The 25131-nt window shown below is 41.3% G+C and overlaps 1 protein-coding gene across 3 annotated transcripts in view; it reads left to right on the top strand.

The window, feature by feature from the left end:
- kcnab1b (potassium voltage-gated channel subfamily A regulatory beta subunit 1b) overlaps positions 1–24601 on the top strand; it is a 36823-nt gene extending 12222 nt beyond the window's left edge. For all 3 annotated transcript variants that reach the window (XM_035954324.2, XM_055014677.1, XM_023283510.3), the window contains exons 3-15: positions 3972–4015; positions 7925–7962; positions 8709–8788; positions 9272–9316; positions 11729–11773; positions 14124–14167; positions 18057–18143; positions 22272–22357; positions 22837–22957; positions 23044–23138; positions 23293–23413; positions 23522–23610; positions 23716–24601. In XM_035954324.2, the coding sequence (XP_035810217.1) occupies positions 3972–4015; positions 7925–7962; positions 8709–8788; positions 9272–9316; positions 11729–11773; positions 14124–14167; positions 18057–18143; positions 22272–22357; positions 22837–22957; positions 23044–23138; positions 23293–23413; positions 23522–23610; positions 23716–23805 (985 nt within the window). In that variant the 3' untranslated portion in view covers positions 23806–24601. The remainder of the gene's footprint in view (positions 1–3971; positions 4016–7924; positions 7963–8708; positions 8789–9271; positions 9317–11728; positions 11774–14123; positions 14168–18056; positions 18144–22271; positions 22358–22836; positions 22958–23043; positions 23139–23292; positions 23414–23521; positions 23611–23715) is intronic.
- The last annotated feature ends 530 nt before the right edge of the window (positions 24602–25131 follow it).

The following is a 25131-nucleotide window of genomic DNA, read 5'->3' as shown; positions in this document are numbered from 1 at the left end:
TCTGGTGTATCTGGTGATTTTTTTTTTCCCTGTTGCCTAGCTCTCTCTGAAATTCACACCATACTGAATCGACCACTTCAGATCTGCCCACATGTTTTTCAATACAGGGTCAACCAGCTACTCTCTACAGTCATGGGTCTCTTCCTAAAATAGCTGTTTCATGTGAGATTCTCTAACCATCAGTCACTTGAGCGATGTTTCAATTAAAGAAAAGAAACGTCCAAGCATTTTGTGTGCTCTTCCAGACCGCAGTGAAAACAACAGTGTGTATATTTAATAGAGTGTTTGTGTGAGCCTGTGTTTATACAGCATAAAAATGAAAAAAAAAAAAAAATGAAACCAGTGTTGACTTTGGCCCTGTGGAAAAACAAAGCAGAAAGTCGTGTCTAGACTCTGGCTTTTTATTACACACACACACACACACACACACACACACACACACACACACACACACACACACACACACACACACACACACACACACACACACACACACACACACACACACACACACACACACACACACTGTGCAGGGCCCTGTGGGGAGCTGGCTGTCATTTCCTATTTCCCATTCTGTGTCATATAGAATGCTTTATCTGTAGAGGGCGTTTGATCTGCTGAGACTCCAGGCTTGGACTTGCAACTCTGCAAGCATCAGTCTGTTGCTGGTGTATCTCTCCTTCTCTGCTCGCATCACTCTGTCTCCTTGTCTCCTTCGTCCATCAGTGTCATCAGCGCTTTTTACTCCAGCAACTCGGCAAGCAGTTTTTCTGTCGTACTTCATATAATCACTTTTTTCCCCCGCAAAGTCCTTGATTTCACTTCCCTACATTCTTCCACCCACACAAGCCTTGCTTTTCTATACATTTACACCCGCCTTGCTCCCTTGCGCTGAATTATTTTGAAAAGAACATTATGGTTACCATCAAGAGAGTGAACCGAGGAGGTGGGTGTCGTCTAATCCTTCTGCCCATCAAGGTTGGCTTGTGTGGGTTTCCTTCATCTACATTAATCCCCTGCGAGTGAGGAGTTTCAGCCGTTTGCTCATAACCCTGACGAAAGTGTTTGCGGACAAATATTGATCTGAACAATCCAACACTGGGAAATAAATCATAAAAAATACACTCCAGTGTGACTGAAGGGCCATATAAGTGCCTTCCAGGAAAACAAAAACAGCTGTCTTCCCTCAATAAGGCCATTCCTCCTAAGGTTTGAGCTCAATATTAAACATAATATACCAGCCAGATGTTCATCTTTTATTTCAGCTACAGCTCCACTAAGAATAGCACAGGCAACATACAGTAGCGGCTCACAGGATTTTCATAAGTGATGACAGGTTTGTGTGAGGGGGCGTCGTCAAATGACTCATTTGTCATTTTACTTCAAGGCTTCTTTTGGGCATCATCCAAGCATGAGGGGCCGAGCACCACTCGCAGGCTTGCAAAGCTGTTTACGTCCAAGTTTATATAGACAAATTTTCTCCTTCTTTACGTTATCATTTACAATATAGTATATAACATATTCGTGCATTCGCCTCCCAGCAGCCCTGTTTTTCTCTCGGCCTCACACACACACACAAGCAGCCCACTTTCTCTTTAACTTCAAGTTAAGCATTGTTTTTGTCTTTGTTGCAAATGACACACTGTAATCCCCTGAATCATTAGCTTCTTTAGCAACGTGCCTCTGCTGCCTCAGACCTGGACAGATCTATTAATGCGCTATAGTGGGCTGCATGGTTAATAACCAGTGTTTTTCTGGGGTGTCAGGAAGCGGCAGCACCGGCTGAAGATGCAGAAGCGAGGCGCCTTCTCCGGCTCCTTTGTTTTTTGCTATCATTAAGACAGCTGGTATGCATTTAAAGCAGCCCACGGGCGCCACGTATTTAGCTTATGGTGGAACTCCTGATGCGAAGTTAGCATTTTGCCAACAACAGCCAGCTGTATTTGTAAATGGATTTTGCTGCCGGCTTGTTTATTGTGAGAATAGTTTGCATGAATGAGCCCCTGTAAACATGAAAACAGAATCAATGAAGTCCTGAGGCAGATTGAAATACAATTTGCAACTATTCCAGGCGTTAAGGACTGAAAGCAGCTTCCAAAAACGTGTAGCAACGAAACACGTTCGTCAGCATCAGTGAGGTTTGTCCTCAGTAGCCCCCAAAAACGAACACACACACAGATTGAGTCTAGAACACACTTCTAACCTACAGTCCCACCCTTCCCTCACACTTTCATGGATCAGAGCTCCCACTCTATAATACATCAGAGAGATGGAGGATATAATATCCAAAACTCCTCCACCATAGTAGAGACAAGAACGCATCCCACGATTTGTGACAGCAGTGAGATCTGTCTCTTACTTTGCTCCTGTCATGCTTTTATCAGTCTTTTAATTACATAATACATCAAACAATCCAGAAATCTATCAAACTGCTTGATATGTAAACATTTTCATTTATATGTTTCGGTCTGTTACTTTGGCAAACTCCTGACTTGATGACTGATGCATCCCCACATTGGACACCTAATTGAATTGGCTAAGGGCACAGTTGGACAGCACGGGCTCGAATTAGTCCGCCTTCATCTCGACATAGGCACAGGCCATTAGTTGTCAGGCACAAGAAAACGACCGCTGGCATTTTTTTAAGGCCTCATTTGTTGCAATGAGTAAATGCCTGCAAAGCCGAGTAGAAACCGCAATTACAGGTTGTTTCTGTTCCTACTATATGAACACTTTTTCCTCCTAAAACAAAGAGGTTTGCTTGTGATGCTGATTTTGTGTGCTCATGTGGCCTCGATGCTTGTGTCCAAAGAATGTGTCTCAATTTCACGCCGTTTGCTTCGTATCATTTCCACCGTTGGATGACTGTAGCTGCCTTTGCAGGGCTGTCGATTCCCTTGTCACAGTTTTCTTTCACCTGCAGTTCGCATCCATCACAATGTGGAAAGACACCTGTGGCGGCTGGAGGGAGAGCAATCTGCTCCGGCTGCTATCGTCTGTGTTTAGCAATTAAACGCTCGCACCGCATGAGTTCTCCTCTCAGCTGGACTTGGTTTGGCACAGATTGAAAAGTAGGATGCAAAGTACAGAGCTGAGAATCTGAATGAAGGGTGGAAAGAAATCTGATGTTTGGGTTTATCTTCCGTGGTGTTAATGAGTTGAAAGTGCCTTATTGCATCGCCGCAGATCAGTTGGATGTAAATGAACTGTTATCAAGGAGGCATATATCAGGAGCAGCTACGTTATTGCACAGTTGATAGGTGCAGGGATTCATTAAGGGAGCAGAAAGAGGAACGTATGTGAGGATCTATCCTGAGGAGTGCCGATATGATACAACCTCGGTGCTCGTGAGTGAGCTTAGTTATCTGCATTGTGTGGGGAAGGTAATAAAAGTAAAGCCCGAGGACTGAAGTGCTCCCTGTTGTAAGAGGATGTCGAAAAGCTCTGAGGCAATAGAGTGAGGAATGAAGGGGGACAAGCAAAGGCCAACACTTGCCAGAAACTTTCTGCTTCCGCAGTACAATCAGTAATTGTTTTCTCAGTTATTAGTAAAATGTTTTCTTCCAGAGAAGGTGGGATCCATATCGATGGACTAAATCAACCGTCCTCCTCCTCTGTAATCTCTCAATTATGATTCACGATTGCCGGCGATAAAGGTGACCCTCTGACTCAGTGAATCTCCTTCTGATCAAACATGACAAGATTTCTGTTGTTACTAAGCCCTACATACTGAAATTACAATTGATTTTTCTCTTATGCTTTAAGCAGAGCAATGGCTGTATGTTATTTCATTTCAGTCTCTGGAGTTCTAATTTGGAAGCAACATAGATTTTGGCTTATGTTGATGCAGAAATGGGCCCAGAGTGAAATACGTGTAGGAGCATGTAATAATTGCATTCATCATTTGACTGATGACATCTTGTGTTTAAATACCACTGGTTTTCTCAGTCATGCTTTGTTTTTCTTCACAGGAACCTGGGGAAATCTGGGTTGCGTGTCTCCTGTCTGGGGCTCGGTGAGTACATTTAATTAGCATTAACAAATGGCAAATGTGTAATGATTTCATGAGCATCCGAGTGTGATTCAGCTTATCTGTGCGTGTGTGCTGCATGTGTGCAGAGAGATTGTGAGGTTGGCAAAAAAGAGCCAAACTGAAGGGGACAGTTTTTTAAAATTTCATTGCATCATTTCACCCCATTCTAAACCTCATGCATCTTTTATGCGTATGGAAAGTCATGGGAGACCACAGAAAACTGTTTGTAGAGCATTAATAGTTTCCCTGTTAATAATTAATCAATGGCTGTGGCTTCAGCAAACAAGTTGCTCAATTATCACACATATCCAATGCACACCAGTGGGTAAATACACTCATTCATCTTGAGAGGACTGATTCATTTAGTAAATCTCTCTCGTGTGTCTGTGTGTGTGTAGTTGTTTTCATGCATGTATTCTGTTGCAGTGTTGTTGTTGCTTGAAGGGGGTGTGTCCCTGAAGACAAACTAACTTGACAAAGCGGAGGATTGATGCGGTGCTGTCCAGGCCCAGCAGACAACGAAGGACATCTTTAAAGGAGTTAGTTAATCATCTCCTAGTGATTTCTCAAAGATTTGTCCACAGTATACTGCAGTATACTACAGCATGGAGGAACAGTGGAGAGGAAGAACATTCATCAGCTGAGGGGAATGAGATTCGGACCTTGATATTGGCAAGCCTCAGCCGTGCTGTAGTGTCCTTGGGCAAAGCATTGATTCCTGCCTGTGCCAGTTTTCTCTAGAGGGGAGAAAGGAAAGAGAGAATTCCACTGTGCAGATGCGTCATGTCGCTTTTGGCATTTTGATTCTGTGGGATTTTTGTGCTTCTGTACCTCAGCTGTTGAGTTAAATTCTAAAGGAATAATTTCACATTTGGGGAACATACTGTCACTTTCTTGAGAGCAGTAACTGATAGAAGATTCTCACATCTGTGCACTAAGCATGGACGGTATATAAAGTTGACATCTCTCACAGGTTTTGAGCTCAGTGTGGTAGCTCCAGCTGTCACTATCTTGGCAGCGCCTGACTCCTCCTAACTCCCACCTAATCCAGAACTGAGCAGAGAGTTGGAGGGAGAGTGGAGCTGATTCATGCCAACTCTGTAGACCATGGACTGTCCTGTGACAGCATCCACGTCACTCAAAGCACCCCCTTAATTATGCATGACTTTAAGACAAATTAAACTGGTGAGCTACTGTATATGAAAATTCACCACCTGTACAGCTGTCAAGAGCTAAAAGTATTTTTTGGAACCAGGCTGTAAACATGTTTATTCCTGCTTTAAAGCTGGTCATTCTGACATGAGGATCTATGGGAACTGACTCACTTTTTTGGGTCAGCCTCAAGTGGCCGTTTGAGGAACTGCAATTTTTAGCACTTCTGCTTTGGCTCCGTTTTCAGCCTTGAAGCTGCTGCTTGATGACAAGACGGAGCTACCACTGGCATCCAGTTCAGTTTATCACAACTACTGGAAAATATTTCAGCTAAATATAGAATATTTCTTGGCAGGGTAGAGTTATTTTTATATGTTTGCTAAGGCAATAGCCTCACATCGCCGTAAAGACAGTAACACTGATCTTGTCCTCTCGCTCAGTAAGAAACTGAAAAATTCTACTCCCCAAAATGTGTTGCCTAAAGATTTGACAGAAAGTGCTTCTGCATTATCTCTTATTAGATCAGGTGACATAAGATTGACAAGAAAACAGTAAAATTGGAGCAAAAACTGTGAACCTGCAGAGCCTTTAATTTCTTCTTTCTATTCCATATCCAGTACATCCCTGCAGTCAGTGCATGTGTGTATATTTACTTGTGTGTTGAAACAGTAAGAGTACCTCACATGACCCAAGACTAAATCCGACCCTTGATACATGGGTGTTTATTGCTTGCTATTACTTATCAGTCCTGTTTTAAATTTTGACAGACAGGTGCTGTCAGTCTCTGAGCACCACTTTAAGCCTAGAAGCAAAGAATAAGGAAGGATAAACCAAATTATAAAACATGTTTCCCTGAGTGGTACTTTGGAACCTTTTAAAATGTTGAAAGGAAATGAGAAAAATATAGATTAAACTAGAAATCCAAGTATCTGTCACCAGAGAGCTGCAAAGAGGATAAATGTTTAAATGTTTTATCTAGTGTTGCATTAATTCCTTCTAGCAGCTGCTGTTATGGAGGCAGTAGGTTCCTTGTTTCACTGCTTCATTTGTTTATTAAAGTCTTTTATTAAAAATGAGCAGCAGGTAATAATTTGATAGATTTTGCTTTGACTATTGCCAGGTTAAAATCAAACTGAGCCTACGCCAATCTGCTGCTGTGCTTCTGGTGCAGTTAGCTACAGATTTAACACCAGCTTTTCCATTATTTCTTATTAGTGGGAAACAGTAACAAGCTTCATGTGACAGGATCAGGCAACAGAGGACTGGAAGGAGAATATAAAGATTCTAACATTAACGGTGTTCTTACTATGCTGTTTGAAGGAAGAACAGGGGCTGGAAATGCATCTGTCCATGTGCAGGAACAGTATATACATTAGTGCAGTTTGTGCATGCTAATTCTGCTAGACAATACTGGTATATTTCACATGCTCATTGTTCAACAGAAAAATATGTAAATAAGCCAGAGTTACCCATAAAGACTAATTTCCATTTACTGTTTTGAGACAGAACAAATAGCAACAGAAACTTGCGAGCTGGGAAAACATGATAAAAAATAAATATATGCAGTCTGTTTGGTTTCTGGTCACAAACTCTACTTACATGTTTATATGTTTTAGCATTGTTACCAGTTTGTTCAATTCAGAAGCAGTACCTCTGTGTTTCATATAGATGATTGTAGTAAATCTAAATTAAAGTGTAGTCAGTTTAGTGAGATTACTCATTATGTTTTTAAGTTTGGAAGCAGTTTGTTGTTTTGTGCAACTCTGCATATAGAGCTCGGTATCATCAGCATATAGGTGGATCTCTATAGACTCTGTGAATGTGGTCAGAGTACGGAAACCTGTGGGACAGCAGTATAAAATCTATGTAAAGAGTAGTGGATTCAGTGCCTTTGGTTGTACACTTTGTGCTCTGGATTTAGTTAAATAATGACATTTATGTGTATAGCATTATAGTAGTTTTATATCTTTATTAAAGTATGTATGTGTGTCCTTATGTCTGAGAACTGTGTGACTGACGTGAGAGATATTTTGATGACTGATGTAATAATAATGACTGCTTCAGAACTGCTATTAACATCTTTTAGCCTCTTTTGACAAATGATAGTTAATACAGTATCTCTAACTGCACACCAACCTTTTTGCAGAGAGAAATAATATAAGAAAACAGATTCATCTAAAGAATAAAACATGATTATAAATTTCCCAGCACCTGAGCTACTGCCATATTCAAAATGAGAAAAGTGAGGAAGCAAAAAAATAAAGGCTAAACACGAGCCAGCGTACCTGTCATCGCAGGTTAGTAATGCAGGTTAGTCATGCAGGTGGATGACTGTGACTGGTTCCTGGGGAGTTAGCAGCTCTTTACTCACACGTCAGAGCTGCCCAGAGAAACAAACACAAAACACAAAACACCTCCAGTGAAAGCACCTAAAAAGACCTTTGACATAGACTAAAGTCTACATGCAATGTTTGTAACTAATGCACCAAAATTATTTTGCAGTTTGATAAATAGTTTTTCACGTACTCACTTTACAGAATTACACATTGTGGCTTAGAATAAAAGAAACTCATTTCTCTCTTAATCTACTAACACTCAACTGTGGCTGTGATGGCTTTCAGGCCGGAAGCATTTTTGTCCGATGTTCATGCCAAAAATGTCAAATTAATAATAAATGAACATCACCGACTTGTTCAACATGCAAAATGTCTCATATGTTTTCATATTTTTCTTCTACAGGAACATGGGTAACATTTGGAGGTCAGATCTCTGACGAGGTAAGACTTTATGTCAAATCTATTATTCAGCTCATGAACAGATGCTGGCTTTCATTTCAGACCCAACTTGATTCAAATGCCACTTGTGACAATTTGTGACAGCTTGCAACACCCAGTTTGCAGAACCCATGGGAGCAATTTAGTGTAACTGAAAATAAAATGGTGTGAGTGTACCACAGTAATCAGTCTGGTATCAATTTCCCCAATATCATAGCAGACTGTTAAGTCCCTGTTGGCTCTACCAAGGCCAAGTGGTCAGGTCTGATTCCTGCCTGTCACAAGTTATTAAGCAGAGGACCTCTTCAAGTGCCTTGATCTGGCCTTGGAGGGAGGAAAACACTTGACTGGCGACAGCTCATCACTGTCTGATTACCACTGGGACTAACTCACACACAGTAACAAATAAAATCACCCAAACTAAAGAAGGAATGTACACAGACGGAGGAAGTCATCCTGACAAAACTGGCCTTCCAATCTGATCCCATCTCCCCCTTTCTGAGTAAACTGCAGGCTCGAAAACTAGGTCAAAAAAGTCAGGGAAACATATCGAGCAGTAAACAACTTTAATCAACAAGCAGCCCGTACAGTTTTCTTGGTGATGTGTATCTAAGCAGCAAACGCATTTACTCTCCTTCTGCTTCTTCGGGGAATTCCCTTCCTTTTTGAAATGTAATTGGGGTGATATTTATAGGAGTATTATACCAAAGTGAGGCTCATGACGGGAAACTTTTTCTTCCCTGCGTCAGGTGGCTGAGCAGCTGATGACTATCGCCTACGAAAGCGGGGTCAACCTGTTCGACACGGCTGAGGTCTACTCCGGGGGGAAGTGAGTGATGCCTCCCATTTTGTTATCCATCTCACTTGCTCAGAGCACTGTTCTGGTCTTGTCAGCTCTTTTCCCCATATGACACGAGATGTTAACAAGGTTTGGCCCCAGACCAAGAATTATGCACCTGAGGAGGCCAAAAATGAAAGGTAGCTGAGACTGTAAAGCGATTTACATAATCTTATTCATCACTGGAGGCGCCCCATTATGTTCACAGCTCAGTCTAACTTTATAGTCCTGGACACTGTTGAGGTGAGTAATGTGGGATGCACAGCAGCTGCGTGGGGATAAACTAAATAAAAAAATAAAAAATTCAAGCGTACAGTAGAAGAGGCGTTCATCCTTTATCTTGTACTCCTTCTGGTTTTTAATCAGGCCGTCATGCTGCTGATGTGTGGCAGATAATGCTCACGCTTACATGCTGTATAAGAAGTGGCCATCTTAGATCTAATCTCATTATGTTTTGTGTATTTTTCTTTGCAGAGCAGAGATAATCCTGGGAAACATCATCAAGAAAAAGTGCTGGAGGTAAAGTGTAGTCTCTAAACAAAACAAAGACATTCCATGTAATGGTTTAAAAATGTATTTTAGATTTTATATCGACAATATATGGACATTAAACTCATAGGTGTATATTATGAACGTGCTATTCCAAATCTATGGGCTGTAATTTGCTGTTATAGTAGCATTCACTCTTCCATGATGGTTTGCTGCAAGACTGTGGTGCCTTGCTGCAGGGTTTTTTGCTCCCATTCTGTCACAGGAGCATTAGTGAGGTCAGGCACTGATGTTGGGTGATAAAGTCTGGTTCACAACTGGCGTTCCAATTTATCACAAAGGTGTTGGATGGGGTTGATGTTATTTCACCCAGAAAACCATCATTTTTTCGACCTCAGTTTGTGCATGGAGTCTTGTCATGTTAGAAGAGAAAAGGACTTCAGGAAATGCATTATTGTCCAAAACATTTTTCCCTTTTAGGCCTGGTGACTTAAGATAAAGCAATATTTAATTATAATCCCTCGTCACAGACTGTAGTCTGGACCCTGGATATGTTCCTAGGCTTAAGCTTTGTTTCATCTGAAGAGTTTTACAGCCTACAGAGGTAAAAGTATGGAGTATTTCTGTAAAAAAAACAAAAAAAAACCAAACAAAAAAAAAAAACAAATGCAACAACAACAGCAAAAAAAAAAAGCTTCTATCAGGCATATTAAGCTGTGTTTATGCTTTTTTGCAGGTATAATATATACTATGGTCATCATGGTAGTTTGCAGTGTTAGCATGCAAAAACAGGAAGCTGAGGCTTATTTTGTAGGTGTGTAGTCAGAAGCAAAATTAATGGAAATTCTAATGTCATGATGCTTCTAGAGGAGATTCTTAGGATCTAATTATTATAATTAATGCTGTGGTCACCATGAATGTCTGTGTCAAATGTCAGTAAAAAGAATAAAAAAGAAAAAAGAAAGAAAAGGAATATATTTTGTTTAGGGACCATGGACTTCTGAAAATAATTTTATTGTAATAGCAGAATGGCTGGATGACAGAGCAGCATTACCATAAACATGGTTTCAGTGAACATAATTTTGTGCAACAGTAGGTTTTCGGTCTTCCTTCAGTGCCTTCTCAAATTTATGCTTCACTCATAAGACATAGAAATGTTAAAAAATATAGCAAGGGCATTAATATCACTGTAGATAAACAGTAACTGGCTGCACAATCCATTTTTTAGGTATAGTATCGGCCATTTTTTTTGTTTTGTTTTGCTTTTTACAGCAGGTAGACCATAAAATATCTGAAATCTTCATTTCTTAATTAGAGGAAACAAAATCTGTGTAATGAACTTCCAGTACATTTTTGACTATTTTATGTATTTACGTAACAATTGCAGTTTTTGTAGATAACTTACTGAATGACAGACAGTGGCTTATTTCTACTATAATTCACCATTAAATAGTAGCAAGCATCCCTTTAAAAACTTAAAGTGTTTTTAATTATAGATTATAGATAAGTGTTGCGTTTATAGATTAGATACACATAAGGCAGATAAGGCCCCATTTTCTGTTTATTTTTAAACTTTGGACACACTGTTAATTAAAAGGAAACTTCTATTTTTACTTACAAGGCAAAATCTGGGCAACGAGCTGCCAGCATCTTTATTTTTTTTCTTTCAGGAATGACTTTGTGTGTATGTGGGACCCCCTGGTGCTAGCTTTCAGTTTCCCCATCAGTGGAATCAAGGGACCTTGTCCAAACCATTAAAAGCAGCTCAACAGTTTCAGCCACGTCATGTGTGTGTACAACATGTTTACACCTAATATGTCTGCTTTCAAGCACTCCATATAGTAAAATTAAATGTTTGAAAGTGCAGAATGTGTATCTATCTCATCTCTCTCAGGTGGAAGGTTGTTAATAAGCTCAAATTCGCTGGAAAAATCCCTACCTATCCATGAAATCCAGTCATTATCTGGAACATTGGAAGAACATCAGATCTGAATATCTAAACAAACAGGCGCTGCTGAGTGTCGGTCTGTCACGCCACAATAGAAAGCATCACTTTACTGTATTGAATGTACCACCACACTGCAGAGATAAAACCCAGTTATGTGTATGGCCCTTCTACGCAACTCATGCCAGCTCTCTGCCTGCCTTCACCTCAGCTCTGGATCTGTTTAAATTATTGATCATTCAAGCATGGGGGATTTTATACTGAGGAGCTATCTTGTTAGACTACAAAGAAAAGAGTCCATGTGTGACTCTTCATACTAGATAAGTTGCATGTTTGAAAAAAGGTGCAGAGCTGATCTGACACTGAATAGACACTCTGGCTTCTGTGCACGTCGTCATGCACACATATAGGCACAGTCATGAAAACACACATCTTTCTGCGGCCATCTTTAAAGTCTTTTTTATGGCCTTTTGATGTATCTGTCTGTCTTCCCTCAGGAGATCCAGCCTGGTGATCACCACAAAGCTCTACTGGGGAGGAAAGTAAGTGTGTGTGCATACATGTGTGTGTCCAGCATGTGAATTTCCCTCCTCAGATGTTCAGACTATCTCCGCACAAACAGGCTACACATTAAAACTTTTGCCTACAGCTGCAGAGAGCGTGACATAGGATCAAACATTTTAGAAAAAAACCACAGGCACATGGTCATGGGTGGCACGCTCAGAAAACATGGCCACGTTTCCGTCCTCGCTGCCTCGGCCATCCTCGGACTTCTTGCCAAACGGCCAACAGTCATATCTACTGGTGCCGTCATGCTGACGTATTCTGCTCTCTATCTGCACCAGTCACGTTCCCTCTTTAAAAGTCTTCAGGCTTGTGCTGAGAGAAGAACAACTTCCACCACTACATCCACATACTTCATCTCTTTAAATCTGATATAACTCAGTAGACTGGTGTAAATTTAACTTAAGCTCATCCTCTCAGAAAGTCAAGGTATTTCAGTCTCCACCCCAGATGGATTTAGAGAACAACTGCTTAACCCCCAACCGAGTGAGCTGTGAGACTGAGAGAGGTTTTTCAAGCATCTCTTTCCCCTGACATACAGGAGACATTTGCACATTTGATATTTTCTGCCTATTGCACTTCATGATAATGTGAAGGAGGAACGGTGTGTTTTTGTTTTTTGTAATACAGTAATATTACCCTAAGCAGATTGGAAAACCACAGGAAGGAGAAAGGGAGGCAGAAAGACAGAGTGAAATGAAGCAAGATGGGAAGGAAAACAAATAGCAGACAACTTAGCAAAAAAAAAAAGAAGTAGAAACACAGTGGAACAGAAAGAAACAAAGTAAAAAAAGAAAATGCAAGGACGGGGAAAATTGTGAAGTGACTGAGTAAACACATTTTCCGATGTACCGGCAGCTGTTTTCCGCTTTGGGAAGCACTGCATGCTTAGTGCTACATGGCAGGCAATTTAGCGGCCAGCTTGTAAACATAATGAAGCATTTAACATCTACAGAGCCAGATATCTTCCTGAGGAGCTGGTGGAGACCAAAACAGAGGAAAACAGGACACTGAATATCGGGTATCCATTTGGTCTCTGAATGAAGGTTAAAGTAAAAGGAAAAATACCACAATCGAGTGTTGCATTCTATTCTTACTTTAGATGTTAGTTACATCGTTTTGTGTTGTACATTGTCTTGGTGGTAAAAATGTTGACGATGGTGTTTTCTGTGCCAGAATTTAGCACAATAACCTGTAAAAACTAGTAACTATAAAAACGTAGTTGGGATGAGATTAAGTATAAAGTTGAAAATGGAATTTAAAAAATGTACAAATCTCTCTACATAAATGAAGCACTTGAATAAATGTACTTTCTTATCCTCTATCTGTTCTGTATCTAAAGGCAAGTGCTGTATGAATCTTTAAGTATTTGGGCAAAATAATCATGTTAAAATATTTAAAATTGCTTCAGGCTGCACAAACTTGAATTTTTCAAAAAGTGATTGTCCCGTCTTTCCTAGATAGAGTTCCTATAGGCTGCAGTTCACCAAAACTGTGCTAACATGGAAGTCACTGACAGCAACGTTGTGTACATGGCCTAAAATGATTTTGGTTGGACCCCAAAAACTGTAATGTGGTTGTGAGGTTGTTTCATTGAGATACATGCATGTATCTTTTTTTTTTAATACAACAACATTTGATTCACAATTTATTTAATTAATAGGTTGTGATCAGACAGTCACAGGACTCTACTCACTGCTCATAAATCTACATTTAAATTATATTCCCGTCTCCTCATGTGTCGCATGATCAACTTATTTGTGCTGTCTGGACTGTCACAGTGACAAGTGTCCCTCTGTCCTTGCTTAAGCCTGTGGTGTGAATGTCTTTGATGCAATGGCTGGTTAGCTCAGGATCAGAAATGTCACGGTCACTGGTTCCACTCCTCCTCAGAACCTCATCTGTGTTCTGGCTCTCTCTTAACAGATTTTTTTTTCTTTAAATTTGCAAATGGGTAATATAGTAATATTCTGGCAAACAAAGCCCCTCTTCTTAGAACATCCAGGAAGGACGTCCAGCAGACATCCGAGTAATGTCCTAGACGTCGGGACAACTTTTATTTCAAAACTATTTTTCAATCGCAACAGGACATGCTTACTGGATGTTGTAACAAAGGTCATTCAGCATGAAAATGTTTGATGGATGACTACGCACTGCTCAGACACACTGCTCAGTTTGTTGTCTGTCTGCAGGCACACTGAGGATCTTTGAATGACTGCATTTCTCTTTGGTTATTTACATATAAGATAATTATGCATATGTGCATTAACGTTTGTGCTTCTATGTGTTGGCTAAGCTGACATGCACTTTTCTCCCTCCTGCTTGCAGAGCAGAGACAGAGAGAGGCCTCAACAGAAAACACATCATTGAAGGTAACAGGTCAATTTCCTCTCCTCTGCTTTGTCCTTCATATCACCCCATCACTACGAGCCTCACTGCACTCCTGTAATCTCCCTCTTTCATCTCTTTTCCTCCTCCCTCTTTGTTTCTGTCTGCATCTCTTTTTGCCTTTTTGATGTGCACGCAGCTGAATCTGAAAGCTGTATTCGCCGGTGGTACATCGGACTTTGACAGATGTTTTGTTGTGTTGTTGCTTGTAATACCTTTACAGGTGTCTGTCTAAGAATCTGTTGCATCGTAGGATCCAATTTATCATCTCCTCTGTTAGCCTCTTTAAGAAGAGTTTTGGTTTTGCTGCAGCTTATAGTGGGAAAACTTTCATGGTGCCCTTCACTAGATTCACACCGCTTCTCCAGCAGCTTGCCATCCGGTCCACAGCGCAATGCACCTCCTGCAATGACTCAGCTCTCTCACATTATTAACATTCACTGCAGCCTCTGCAACTTTCCCCCTAAACAAGACATGGGGAATACACTTAGAGGGGGTGAGAAGAGAAAAACAGAGTAGACAGAAAGTAAAAGGGAGGGGAGGATGGAGAGGGAGCACAAATGTGGCACTACAGTTGAGCCTATCCATGATGGATAGTATTCATGAGATAGTAAGTTGCAGTGTCTCTGTCACCTCTGGTTTGACACGTTTCATCTGATGAACTAACAGAGTGAAACATCTGCTGACACCATCCTCCTTAATGCTGGTTGTAGGGCCCACCACAGGCCTGCCAATGAATCGTTTGATTGATTATGTGACATTTGCTGGTTATGATTGGATGTCAACATTTAATGATCAGTAGCAGAGATCCTCTGAGATTAAACCTGAGGTGGCAGTGCAATAAAATGTCAAGGTCACTCGAACAACCAGCAAGTGTGTTCACAGCAATCTCCTCACAGGACAAAAGAATCCAATGATAATTCAAGCATTTAAAAAACTCTTTTGTAGAATACAATTAAATGCATTATTCATTGCAGACACTAGTAGAGTAGCTTTGTTGTGCAACATCTCTTCCCAGTTTCCAAAAATAGACCCCCTTCACAGCCAGTAAACTCCAGCTAATCCAGGAGACAGAAAGCGGAAACTGCTCGTGATGACGGTGCAGGCTCAGATTAGGATCCATGTAGTGGGTGTTTCTGGGATAGTGGGGTTTCAGATGACAGAGGAAGGAATAAGTGGCTGTAACGGTGGTGGAGAGAGTATAACTGTCAGCTGGGATTAGTGGGTGATGATGACGCCTCTGGCGCTAATCTGCCATACGTGCACACACTTACTCCAGAGCACCGTGGTGCCTCTTGCCTTGTGTCTCTATGACTCTGCTGTCCTCCTTTGTGACAGCCTCCTGTGTGCGCTTTTCACCTCTCATCTGCTCCTCTGTGTGTGTGAATGGAAGCTCATCTGCTCACAATACTTTGTTGCCATCTCTCAGCCTCTCCTCAATATACAGTGTTACTCCTCCAGCAAATTCTGAGCGTGACCTTTCTTCCGATCACTCGGTTTTCTTGCTATGCTCTTCCCCTTGAATTGCTTGGCTCCTCAACCGACTGCATTTAAGTCTGTAAGAAAGCGAAAGGATTGCACAGGTGCAGGGTTTTTGTGGAGATAGTGATGTAGGCTCAGCTTGACAGTGATTAAACCTTATCGAGTTATCAGTGTGACTAAAAAGCAACGAATGAGCTGAAAAAATTACAGCAGTGTAAAAGACACAGCTAAGTATTTGTGATAGAAAAAAACAATCATTAACAACAACAATTCTATTATTTTTAGAGAGCCATATCTCCTGGATCCTACGTCAATCAGCCACAGCATTAATAGTGTGTAGGTCCCACCAGGACATTGGCAGCCAATCCTTTGGGCTCTGTAAGGATCTGCCCAGATGCATATGGAGATTTGGGGATAATAGATTAACATCCTGTGCTCTTTATCATGTTCCTTGAACCATTCATGAGCTGCAGTGCGGTGGAGCACCATGTCCCGCTAGGAGATGCCTCTGCCATCAGGGAGTGCTGTTGCCATGGTTCAATGTTTATGTGGGTGGTACGTGTCAAAGTAACATCCATATGAGTGCGAGAAACCAACATTTGCCAGGAGGACATTGCAAAGTATTGAGATGATCAATGAGTCTCACTGTACTTGACAGTAGCATGTTGTGGCTGATCTGTTCATGTTGCTAATATAGAGCAGAATTTCATATTTCAACAACAAAAAGGATGTCTTTTTTCAGTTTGCAGTTTTTTTACTTCAAGCCACATCTTGTATTATTTACGCCACACAAAGGAGTCCCTTTGTTTTACTTCTACTTTGTCCTTGTCTTTTCTCTCTGTTTTGTAGCAAAGAATAACGTGAAGCAAGAATATTATCCATTATTTGCTCAGAGTTTGCTAAATGAAGCTGCCATTAGCCACCATTAAGCTGTATCAGTTAAAAGTGGCTTTAGCATACATTTTTCATTCATAAGATAAAGAATGTGTTTTTTCACTCTCTCAATCATTATTTAGTTTTGCTTTGATTAGAGGAAGAGTCAAAACAGACATGCCCAAAAGCTTAACTATCTGGATCATAGCACTTTGCTCATTTATAGTAGTGAAATGTGCTGCAGTGTGAAACATAGAAAACATAACACATGCAATTAATTACATAAATGATGGCTGAATCCCAATCAAGTGTTTAGTTACTGGTGTTTTGCCCACATGTTCACTCATCACTCATCTGTCATTACTTACTGGGACATGTTAATGGAGTGGAGCCATAATTAATAGCCTATTATAGGTAACACATTTTCCTGGTTCGACAAGTCAACAAGTCTGACATGACAAAAGTATATTAACCCAGCATATGCTTTACTTTTTGCTTTTTGATGGCAAATAAACTCATGTGAATATTAATCCTCATTTGGCATATAGGACACAGAGGCTTTCTTTTTCACAAACTAGCACTCAGAAAATCATCTCCTATTAAATTAAGCATTTAGAAATAACATTTTTTGACAGTTTGTGATGGAGCGTAGGATTGAAGTGATAAAGGACAGTTTGGTTTTTTTTTTGTTTTGTTTTGTTTGGAAGTGCTGGCGGGGTTGCAAACGGTGTCACATTTTGTTGTTTGGCAAACACAACATGGAGTCTACTGGGTAAACCAGACTGAACATGACAACTTAGATTCACATGCGAAGCTAGCTGGATCTAAAGATGTGGCAGATGCAGCTGGAAGGCCTTGAGTCACATGTGGTCAACTGTCACTTTGCCATGTTCATGAATATGCTGACTTCAAATCCCCTGGGATCTAATTCACCCTGCTTTTCCTTTAACTTGACCTTACTTGGCTTTTGAATGCCTTTTCTTTGGTGCGTTGTTCCTTTGATCTGAGCATCATCACACGCTTAGCATCCTGCAAACAAACCAGATGCTCTATAAAGTTGTTCCTGTCTACATGATTAAGATCATTTGGATTAACAGCAAACTGTCCAAGGTGATTACGAGTGCTTTTCTTTATGCTAATGTGTCTTCCTTCACTCAGGTCTTAGCTGCTCCCATCAGCTAGAATGTGAGAGATAGGATACACCTGCATTTTCTTGCTTTAAGCTCCTCCAGAAGAAGCTTCCTCTTATCTCACTCCATGTCTCCTGGGCATTTAAGGGATTGAAAGATCCTCCATGATGTGTGATTTCCATGTTGCAGGAGGAAAGAGAAGCATAATGAAAAGCACCCTATCAGTCTTCTCTGCAGATCCAGGCCACATGCTATGAATCAGCACACATGCACACATATTCCAGCTCTACAAGAAATATGCCCACAGCTAGTGCATCCTATGTGTTTTCTCTTATTCTTCAGTTTTTCCAGACCATGTCTTACTCAAACATCTCTTTTCTCACTTCAGGCTTAAAGGGCTCCCTCCAGAGGATGCAGCTCGAGTATGTGGATGTGGTTTTTGCCAACCGGACAGACAGCAACACTCCTATGGAGGGTGAGTGATTGTGACCAGGGCTGGTGGGGCTGGTAGGGCTGGTGGAGGGTTGGGCCAGGGACAATACATGTTGTTCTGTAAAACGAGAAGGTGAGAAATACTGATGAGACTGCTGTCCTTGCCCGACTGGTGGCCTTTGACTTTGACCAAGGGGGTTCGTCTTTGTGACCAAGTGTGTGTGTCTCCTATCTGACGCACACACTACAAGTAATCTGACAATCTTGCCTCATGTCTTGTCCTCTATTTTCGTCTACCAGTCTCCCTCTCTTTCTCTTCCGTCGCTGTGGGATCGCAAGCTTCCACGGGGCCTCTGAGCTGCACCGGCTCCCAGCCCTGCCTGTTCTTCAGAAGCAGGATTATCTGGCCCCTCCGGGGGAAGCTGGTGTATTTTTGGGCTGGTCTCACTAGATACAAGCCCTACTGTGCGCTCTCTTCCTTCTACACTCCAGTGCTGCCTTTCCCACACATCTACCATATGTCACCATTTACTTCTTTGAGATGCTTCTTCCCTTTTGATGCGGCCATCACAGATACTTGGGCCCCCTTTTTTCTGTCTTTTCACACAAACCCCCTCATCCACAAGTAGTATCCGACGGAAAAGATGGAGCCCCACTGATCTCCCTAAAATATTTTCCATTCTTTCCCCTTTGCCCCCCTTTGCTTCCTCCCATGTGAGCCAGCAGACCGTGGGAGGCCAATCTGTCATACTTATCGTTCCAGGGGCCTCGCTGTCACTGGTAGTGCTGGTGACTGGCAGGTGGGCCCCGCAGCATGCTCCGTCAAACCTTTTAGTAATTTGGCTGTACAGATAAAGTCACTTCACTATGTCGAGAAGTCTAATCTAAATGACAGAATGATTAACTGAGGGTCTGACAGGATGATGGGAATTGAACAGAGAAGGTTGTCAGATGAAAAATATACCCGGATACATGTAACAATAGATAGGCACAGGGGGGAGTGCTTCCATGTGGTCTGTGATACACCTGATCTCATTATCAACATAAAACCATTGCACATGTTGGTTTTTATCATTCATTGCAAAGGAGAAAGACAACTAAGATAAGATAAGATATTGCACATTAAACACATAATGCAGGAAATAATATTATATTATGAGCCATTGTGGAGAGGCTCGTGTCTTCTAAATAGTTCATCTCTGTTTCTCTGTGAGCATTTGCAGTTTGTAGGACTTGTTATGCACATGTCTGAGGTATCGATCCACACACCCACATCATGCTCCAGAAACTTAAACTGGATTACCCACATCAATGGAAGCATTTAATCTCCAAATGTGTTATAAAACTAAGAATATTGAGCCAACTAACAGGTGCCTCTGCATGCACTTGTGTTTGTAAATGTTCTTGTGACTTTAACTACTTCCGACTTTGTGTGAGACGACTCGTGTCGCCTTGGGGACAAAAAAAAGTGATGTCATGGCTACAGAGTCGGTCTTTGTTACCGTCACTGCTTTCCTTCTCCTCATCAACTCATCCTTCTCTGACTCCTTGCTACTCCACCTCTCTCTACTATGCTCTCGACTAGTTTTTTTTTTTTTTTTTGGGCCCATGTCCAGGCAGGGACGGCGCCGATGTGTGTCACAAATGTGTGACTTTTTCGCAAGGCTCGGACTCCGTCTTTCATGTCTTCTGCTGCTCCTTATTGCTGGATCCGTCAGCTACGGTGATGAGACTGTAAAGAAGTTCTCCCCAGGCTGACATCTCATGTAGCATGTCACCAAATTGTGCCGTTTAGAAAAATACTCAAATTATAGCAAAATATGATGAGAATGGTACCTCTAGGAGATGCATCTGTGCCTCTCGCGTGCGTAGTCAGTTCACTGTATTAATAAATACAGAGTAGCCTGCAGAGTAAACTGTCCGAGTCTCTGCACAATGTTGCCAGTCAAAATACGATTTTATTTGACGAAGCAATATGAAATGAATTGAGTCCATTCAATCAACTGAATATGAAAATATCCCAGACAGAGAGAATGAAGATACAGAGGCAGAAGGAAAAGAGCAGACATCACATCAACAAAAAGATTTTATATCAATCCCTCCGGCCAAGTGTTTTCTCTTGAGACCAAATGAAATTTTACTTCCACTGCATACTGAACACAAATGTCAGGACATTCTTTTAAGTGGATGTCGCCTCACCCCTCAAATGCTTGGCAATAAAGGAGAGAATGCAGGATGATCTCACCCACTCTGTACATCTATACTGATCCTTCTTTTCATTGCACTTTCAAAACCTTATTTCCCACAATCTCTGAACTAAGACGGGGCTTCATCAGGCATTGAAAATCTCCTGGGATGTGACATATTGATGACTGCCCTGTGTGTGAGGATATAAGCTTCAAAAAGGAGAAGCATCTCCCAATATGCAAATTCTCACGTGATTATCTGCCCATCAGTGAGGAGGTGACTGTGATACCTGCTGGCTGAAGGTAGCCAAATGTTCAGACTCGGGGGCATGTTGCTGCTGTGAGAAGGCTCAAGGACAGTCTGACACCGGCTGGCATCCAAGCAGCTTGTAAGATTCTCTTATATACATGCTAATGAGTGATTTCAGAGCTGCTATACTACACAGTTAGCTTCCATTTCCCCTTTTTCGTGCCTTTCTGTTGAGCTAATTGCCAGCTGGATGCACAACTGATGGCAATCCTTGCATCTGAATGTACACTAAATCATATGTTCACTGCGTAATGATGGAGTAGATTTTGCAGATTCTCCACATGCACTTGCCCACAGCTTCACCCACATCAAAAAACTGCTGTGGGTTTTTTCGTGAGCTGCGTGTTGATGGCGTTCTCTAGATATCTCACCTGAGCTCCACGCTCGGTGTGGCATCTGTTGGTGGAGCTGATGACTCACTGTGGCCGTGTGGAAAAGAAACTTGATGCTAAGACGTGGACGTTGCCATGAATCAAGCTGTCGTCCTTCCCTCTAGGCGCCAAGATTATTCATATAGTGGCAAACTCATGAACTGTGGGTGCCTTTACGGCTCCTGCTTGGTTCCACTATTTTTCCTTCTGTCCATGCATCCCTCCAAAATCTCTCTCTCCCTCCCTCTCTCCTTCTTTGGAGCAGATGTACTGTTATTCCTCTACCCTCCCACCTGCTTCACCCACACACACACTTGCTCTCTGTCTCTGGCTGAGCTACATTTCGGTCCAGAGAGAGAACTACTGATGAAAAGGAATCACTCTTTTTTTAATCACGCTCTGCTGTGGTCTCATCTCTTCACCCTCATTTCCAGTCTCTCTGCTTCGCGTCTTGCACCCAAGATTTGCATTGTGCTCATTTAGCAGATGTTTCATTCATGCATTTGAGTGCAGTTACAAACCAAAGCAATCACAGAAATGACTTTATCGCCTTCTTGTTGTTTTCCTCGGTAGTGAGAAAGTTTGTGTGAAGCGTTCAACAGACGCGCATTCAAAGTAATAGCTGTATTTCTTCCTCCTTCTCCTCCTGCTAGAGATGTACTTGGTTAAAAACTCCTTTGAGAAAGTCGTTCACGGTTTTTATTCAAAACAATTTTGCTTGTTCACTGTTACACCAACTAGGACTATCATGCTGCATCTGCAGGCAAAAATACACAAACCACCGAAGGCCATTATGGTTGACTTCAGCCCCTTCAGTTCCAACTTGCTATAATTTGTTCCCCTGAATGAGCAACATTCGGCCAAGGTTGGCTGAATCTTTTCATTTAACCCCTGCAGCATTTGGCCACATTAATCAATGTGACCCCAGCAAACAATATCTGCCTACATACGCGTTTCAGAGGAGAGAAGCCTTTATCACCAAGAGGCTGACTATGTCTGAAGGATCTACTTAGTTTTTTACTGTTACTGAAGATGCCACCTTGAACAACGGTGAAATTTTGAAGTTCCTGAAGTCCTCTTTAAATCTTCAAGTCTTTTTCATATATTTTTCATCATCTTATGAGAATGACACCTAAATCTAGCTCTCTTGTCATGTAGGTTTTGAATGCAGGATGTGAAAACATTCTAAGTGAGGATCTTGCGAATCAAACTGAGCAGATTTATTTTTCCTCCAGTTTGCTATTGTGGCGCCATCCACTGTTCAATTATTGACATTGTACATCTGTAATAATATTGTTTTACAGAGATAGTGAGAGCAATGACACACGTGATCAACCAAGGGATGTCCATGTACTGGGGGACATCACGCTGGTCTGCCATGGAGATCATGGTGAGTAATGGAAAAACATGTTATGACTCTTAGAACAGACAGCATGAAATGAAGACCAGCTGGGCAATATGTTTGTATGTATGATATTATGCAGATTTTTGAAACACCTCCAGAAACACGTGCTCTCTAAATTAGTACTACTAAGCATGTACAAAGTCACACATCCTACAGAATGATTTCAGACGATGGAAAGTTGCATTTACCTGCATAGATTTAATCTAATTTTAAGAACATCATCATGATGAACATTTCAAATGGTTAGAATTCTGTAAATGTGTTTATCATAGTATCCATTTTAGCTTCACTACTGAAGTTATCAGCCCAGTGATAGATATCCAGTCTTCTTTACGTTCTAAAGGGTGACATGAAAGAAATCCAAACCACGTATGCCGCTCAGTTAAATTGGTCAGTTTTTGCAAGTCTCCTTATCTCTTGAACAATTCCTCTGTTCTTGTTGTTCCCTTTTCCAATACAATTAGGAAGCATATTCTGTGGCCCGGCAGTTTAATCTAATTCCACCGGTGTGTGAGCAGGCTGAGTATCATTTCTTCCAGAGGGAGAAAGTGGAAACTCAGCTTCCAGAGCTCTACCACAAGATAGGTATGTCTATATTAGGTTTTCTCCTGATGTCAGGTTTTGTTACAGATTTTTTGTCCTGTTGCTCAGTGGTAATTACACCGTTGCAGGTGTGGGTGTCGTGTCTTGGTCCCCTCTGGCCTGTGGAATTATCACTGGAAAGTACGAGAACGGCATCCCAGAAACCTCCAGGGCCTCAATGAAGGTACAGGTTGAATTTCATTAAACCACCCCTCCAGTGCTGTATTACTGAACTCATATTTGCGTAGTACAACCAATGCAGCATAAACTGGTTCAAAGCTACTTTCCCCTGATTTTCATGTGTTATTCTAATGCTTCTGCTTTTCCTCCATTTTTAGCCATACCAGTGGTTGAGGGAGAAAATAATGAGTGAAGATGGGAGGAAACAGCAAGCTAAACTAAAAGAACTGACTCATATTGCGGAGAAGCTCGGGTGTACTTTGCCACAGCTAGCCATAGGTAAAGCACAGATGGCACCGCAGATACTACGTCTGCTTTCTATATCTGTCATGGTAATTTTTGTCCTTGTAAGACTTCTAGTGATGTCCTCCTGTGTCCAATCTTTAGCCTGGTGCCTGAGGAACGAGGGGGTGAGCTCAGTGCTTCTGGGGTCCTCCAATCCAACCCAACTAACAGAGAACCTGGGAGCCATTCAGGTACAAAGGCATTTTCAAACCTGTATAATCACCTGATTAGCTGGTCTTTAGCACAGCCTTGTCACTTGATGCTGATGCAATTTTTCTCTATTTTGTGCATCTCAGGTAATTCCAAAGATGACAGCAGGCATCGCCTCAGAAGTGGATCATATACTGGGCAACCGTCCACACAGTAAAAGGGACTACCACCATTAGAGAACTATGCTCAAAAAGCTTATCAAAGCTCACTATTCACAGCCATGGCACCATGAAAACGTGTGCCCAAGATTGCTTGTGTGTGTGTGTGTGTGTGTCTGTGTGTGCGTGTGTGTGTGTGTGTGTGTGTGTACGTATGACTGTGCGTGTGACTGTGCAGTGTGTTCTGCTTGGCTCCTTCAAACAGTACTCATCAATGTAAAGTGAGCTACTTGACAAAGCATGCATGTTACAGCTATAAGCAGGCAGCCACTGAAGTAAACATAAGCTAGAGGATCCAGCTAGAGATGATTTCTGGTGTGAAAACCTCTTCCACTCCGACAAACTGCATGTGCAGAAAGTGCTGAACCATAAATTCATGAAGCAAAATATTACATAATTTAGACATAACACTTGTTCACATTACTTCTGTGAATATGGCTGTCAGTGCAAGTAAAGAAAACTTAAAGGAACTTATTTTCCCCCAAAAAGCATCACATTAAGCTCATGACAGTGCAGTAAGCACACAACAAAAAGAAGATCTGTATCAAAATGTACTTAATGTTGAAGAAATCTACCTTACTAGATGTTTGTGGTGTGTAAAAAAGGTTCATTGGTGATGTTTATAATTCGGCCTGGTCTCAGCACACGGCATGAACACTCCTCATTGCAGCTGGAGCTGGCCTGTTAACATGATGTGTTGTTTCAGTACTGGATGAACTGAAATTCTTCTCACGATGTTTCCGCTAAAACCAAGAGAGCTAATTTTAACAAAATGTTTCAAAACATCTGTACTGACTGTTTTATATATATATATATATATATATATATATATATATATATATATATATATATATATATATATATATATATATATATATATATATATATATATATATATATATATATATATATTTCCTAAATAAGCAGCTATGTCAGAATGAGATTCTTGTCTCCTTATGTTGTATTATTTTTTATTTTTTACTTATGCAAAAGCACTTCAGAGTGTACTTTCCTACTGGGACCCTCCAACCCTTTTTAGTTTCTACTCTTCCAGACTTTCTGTCAGTAGTGATAAAGTCTGACTCATTTAACTTCAGTCTGTGTTGTGGCTAAGTCAGTCGGAGTTGGAGAGACGATCCTCCTAAGGGGGAGCTCATGAATCTAACATACAAAGCCATGTAGCTAATGAAGTGACTCAGTTAGAAAAAAAATAACACCATATGGACCCCTGCAGTAACTGCACCTGGAACACACTGAATTTGTACCCAACTTCTCCCTGATGCCAGTTTTACATAATGGAATTATCTTTATTATGTTTTGTTTGTCAAAACATGTATTTTGGTG

This window comes from Amphiprion ocellaris, chromosome 10 (genome assembly GCF_022539595.1).
Source record: "Amphiprion ocellaris isolate individual 3 ecotype Okinawa chromosome 10, ASM2253959v1, whole genome shotgun sequence".
Lineage (NCBI taxonomy): Eukaryota > Metazoa > Chordata > Actinopteri > Pomacentridae > Amphiprion > Amphiprion ocellaris.
This window is presented reverse-complemented; position numbering and strand designations above follow the sequence as displayed.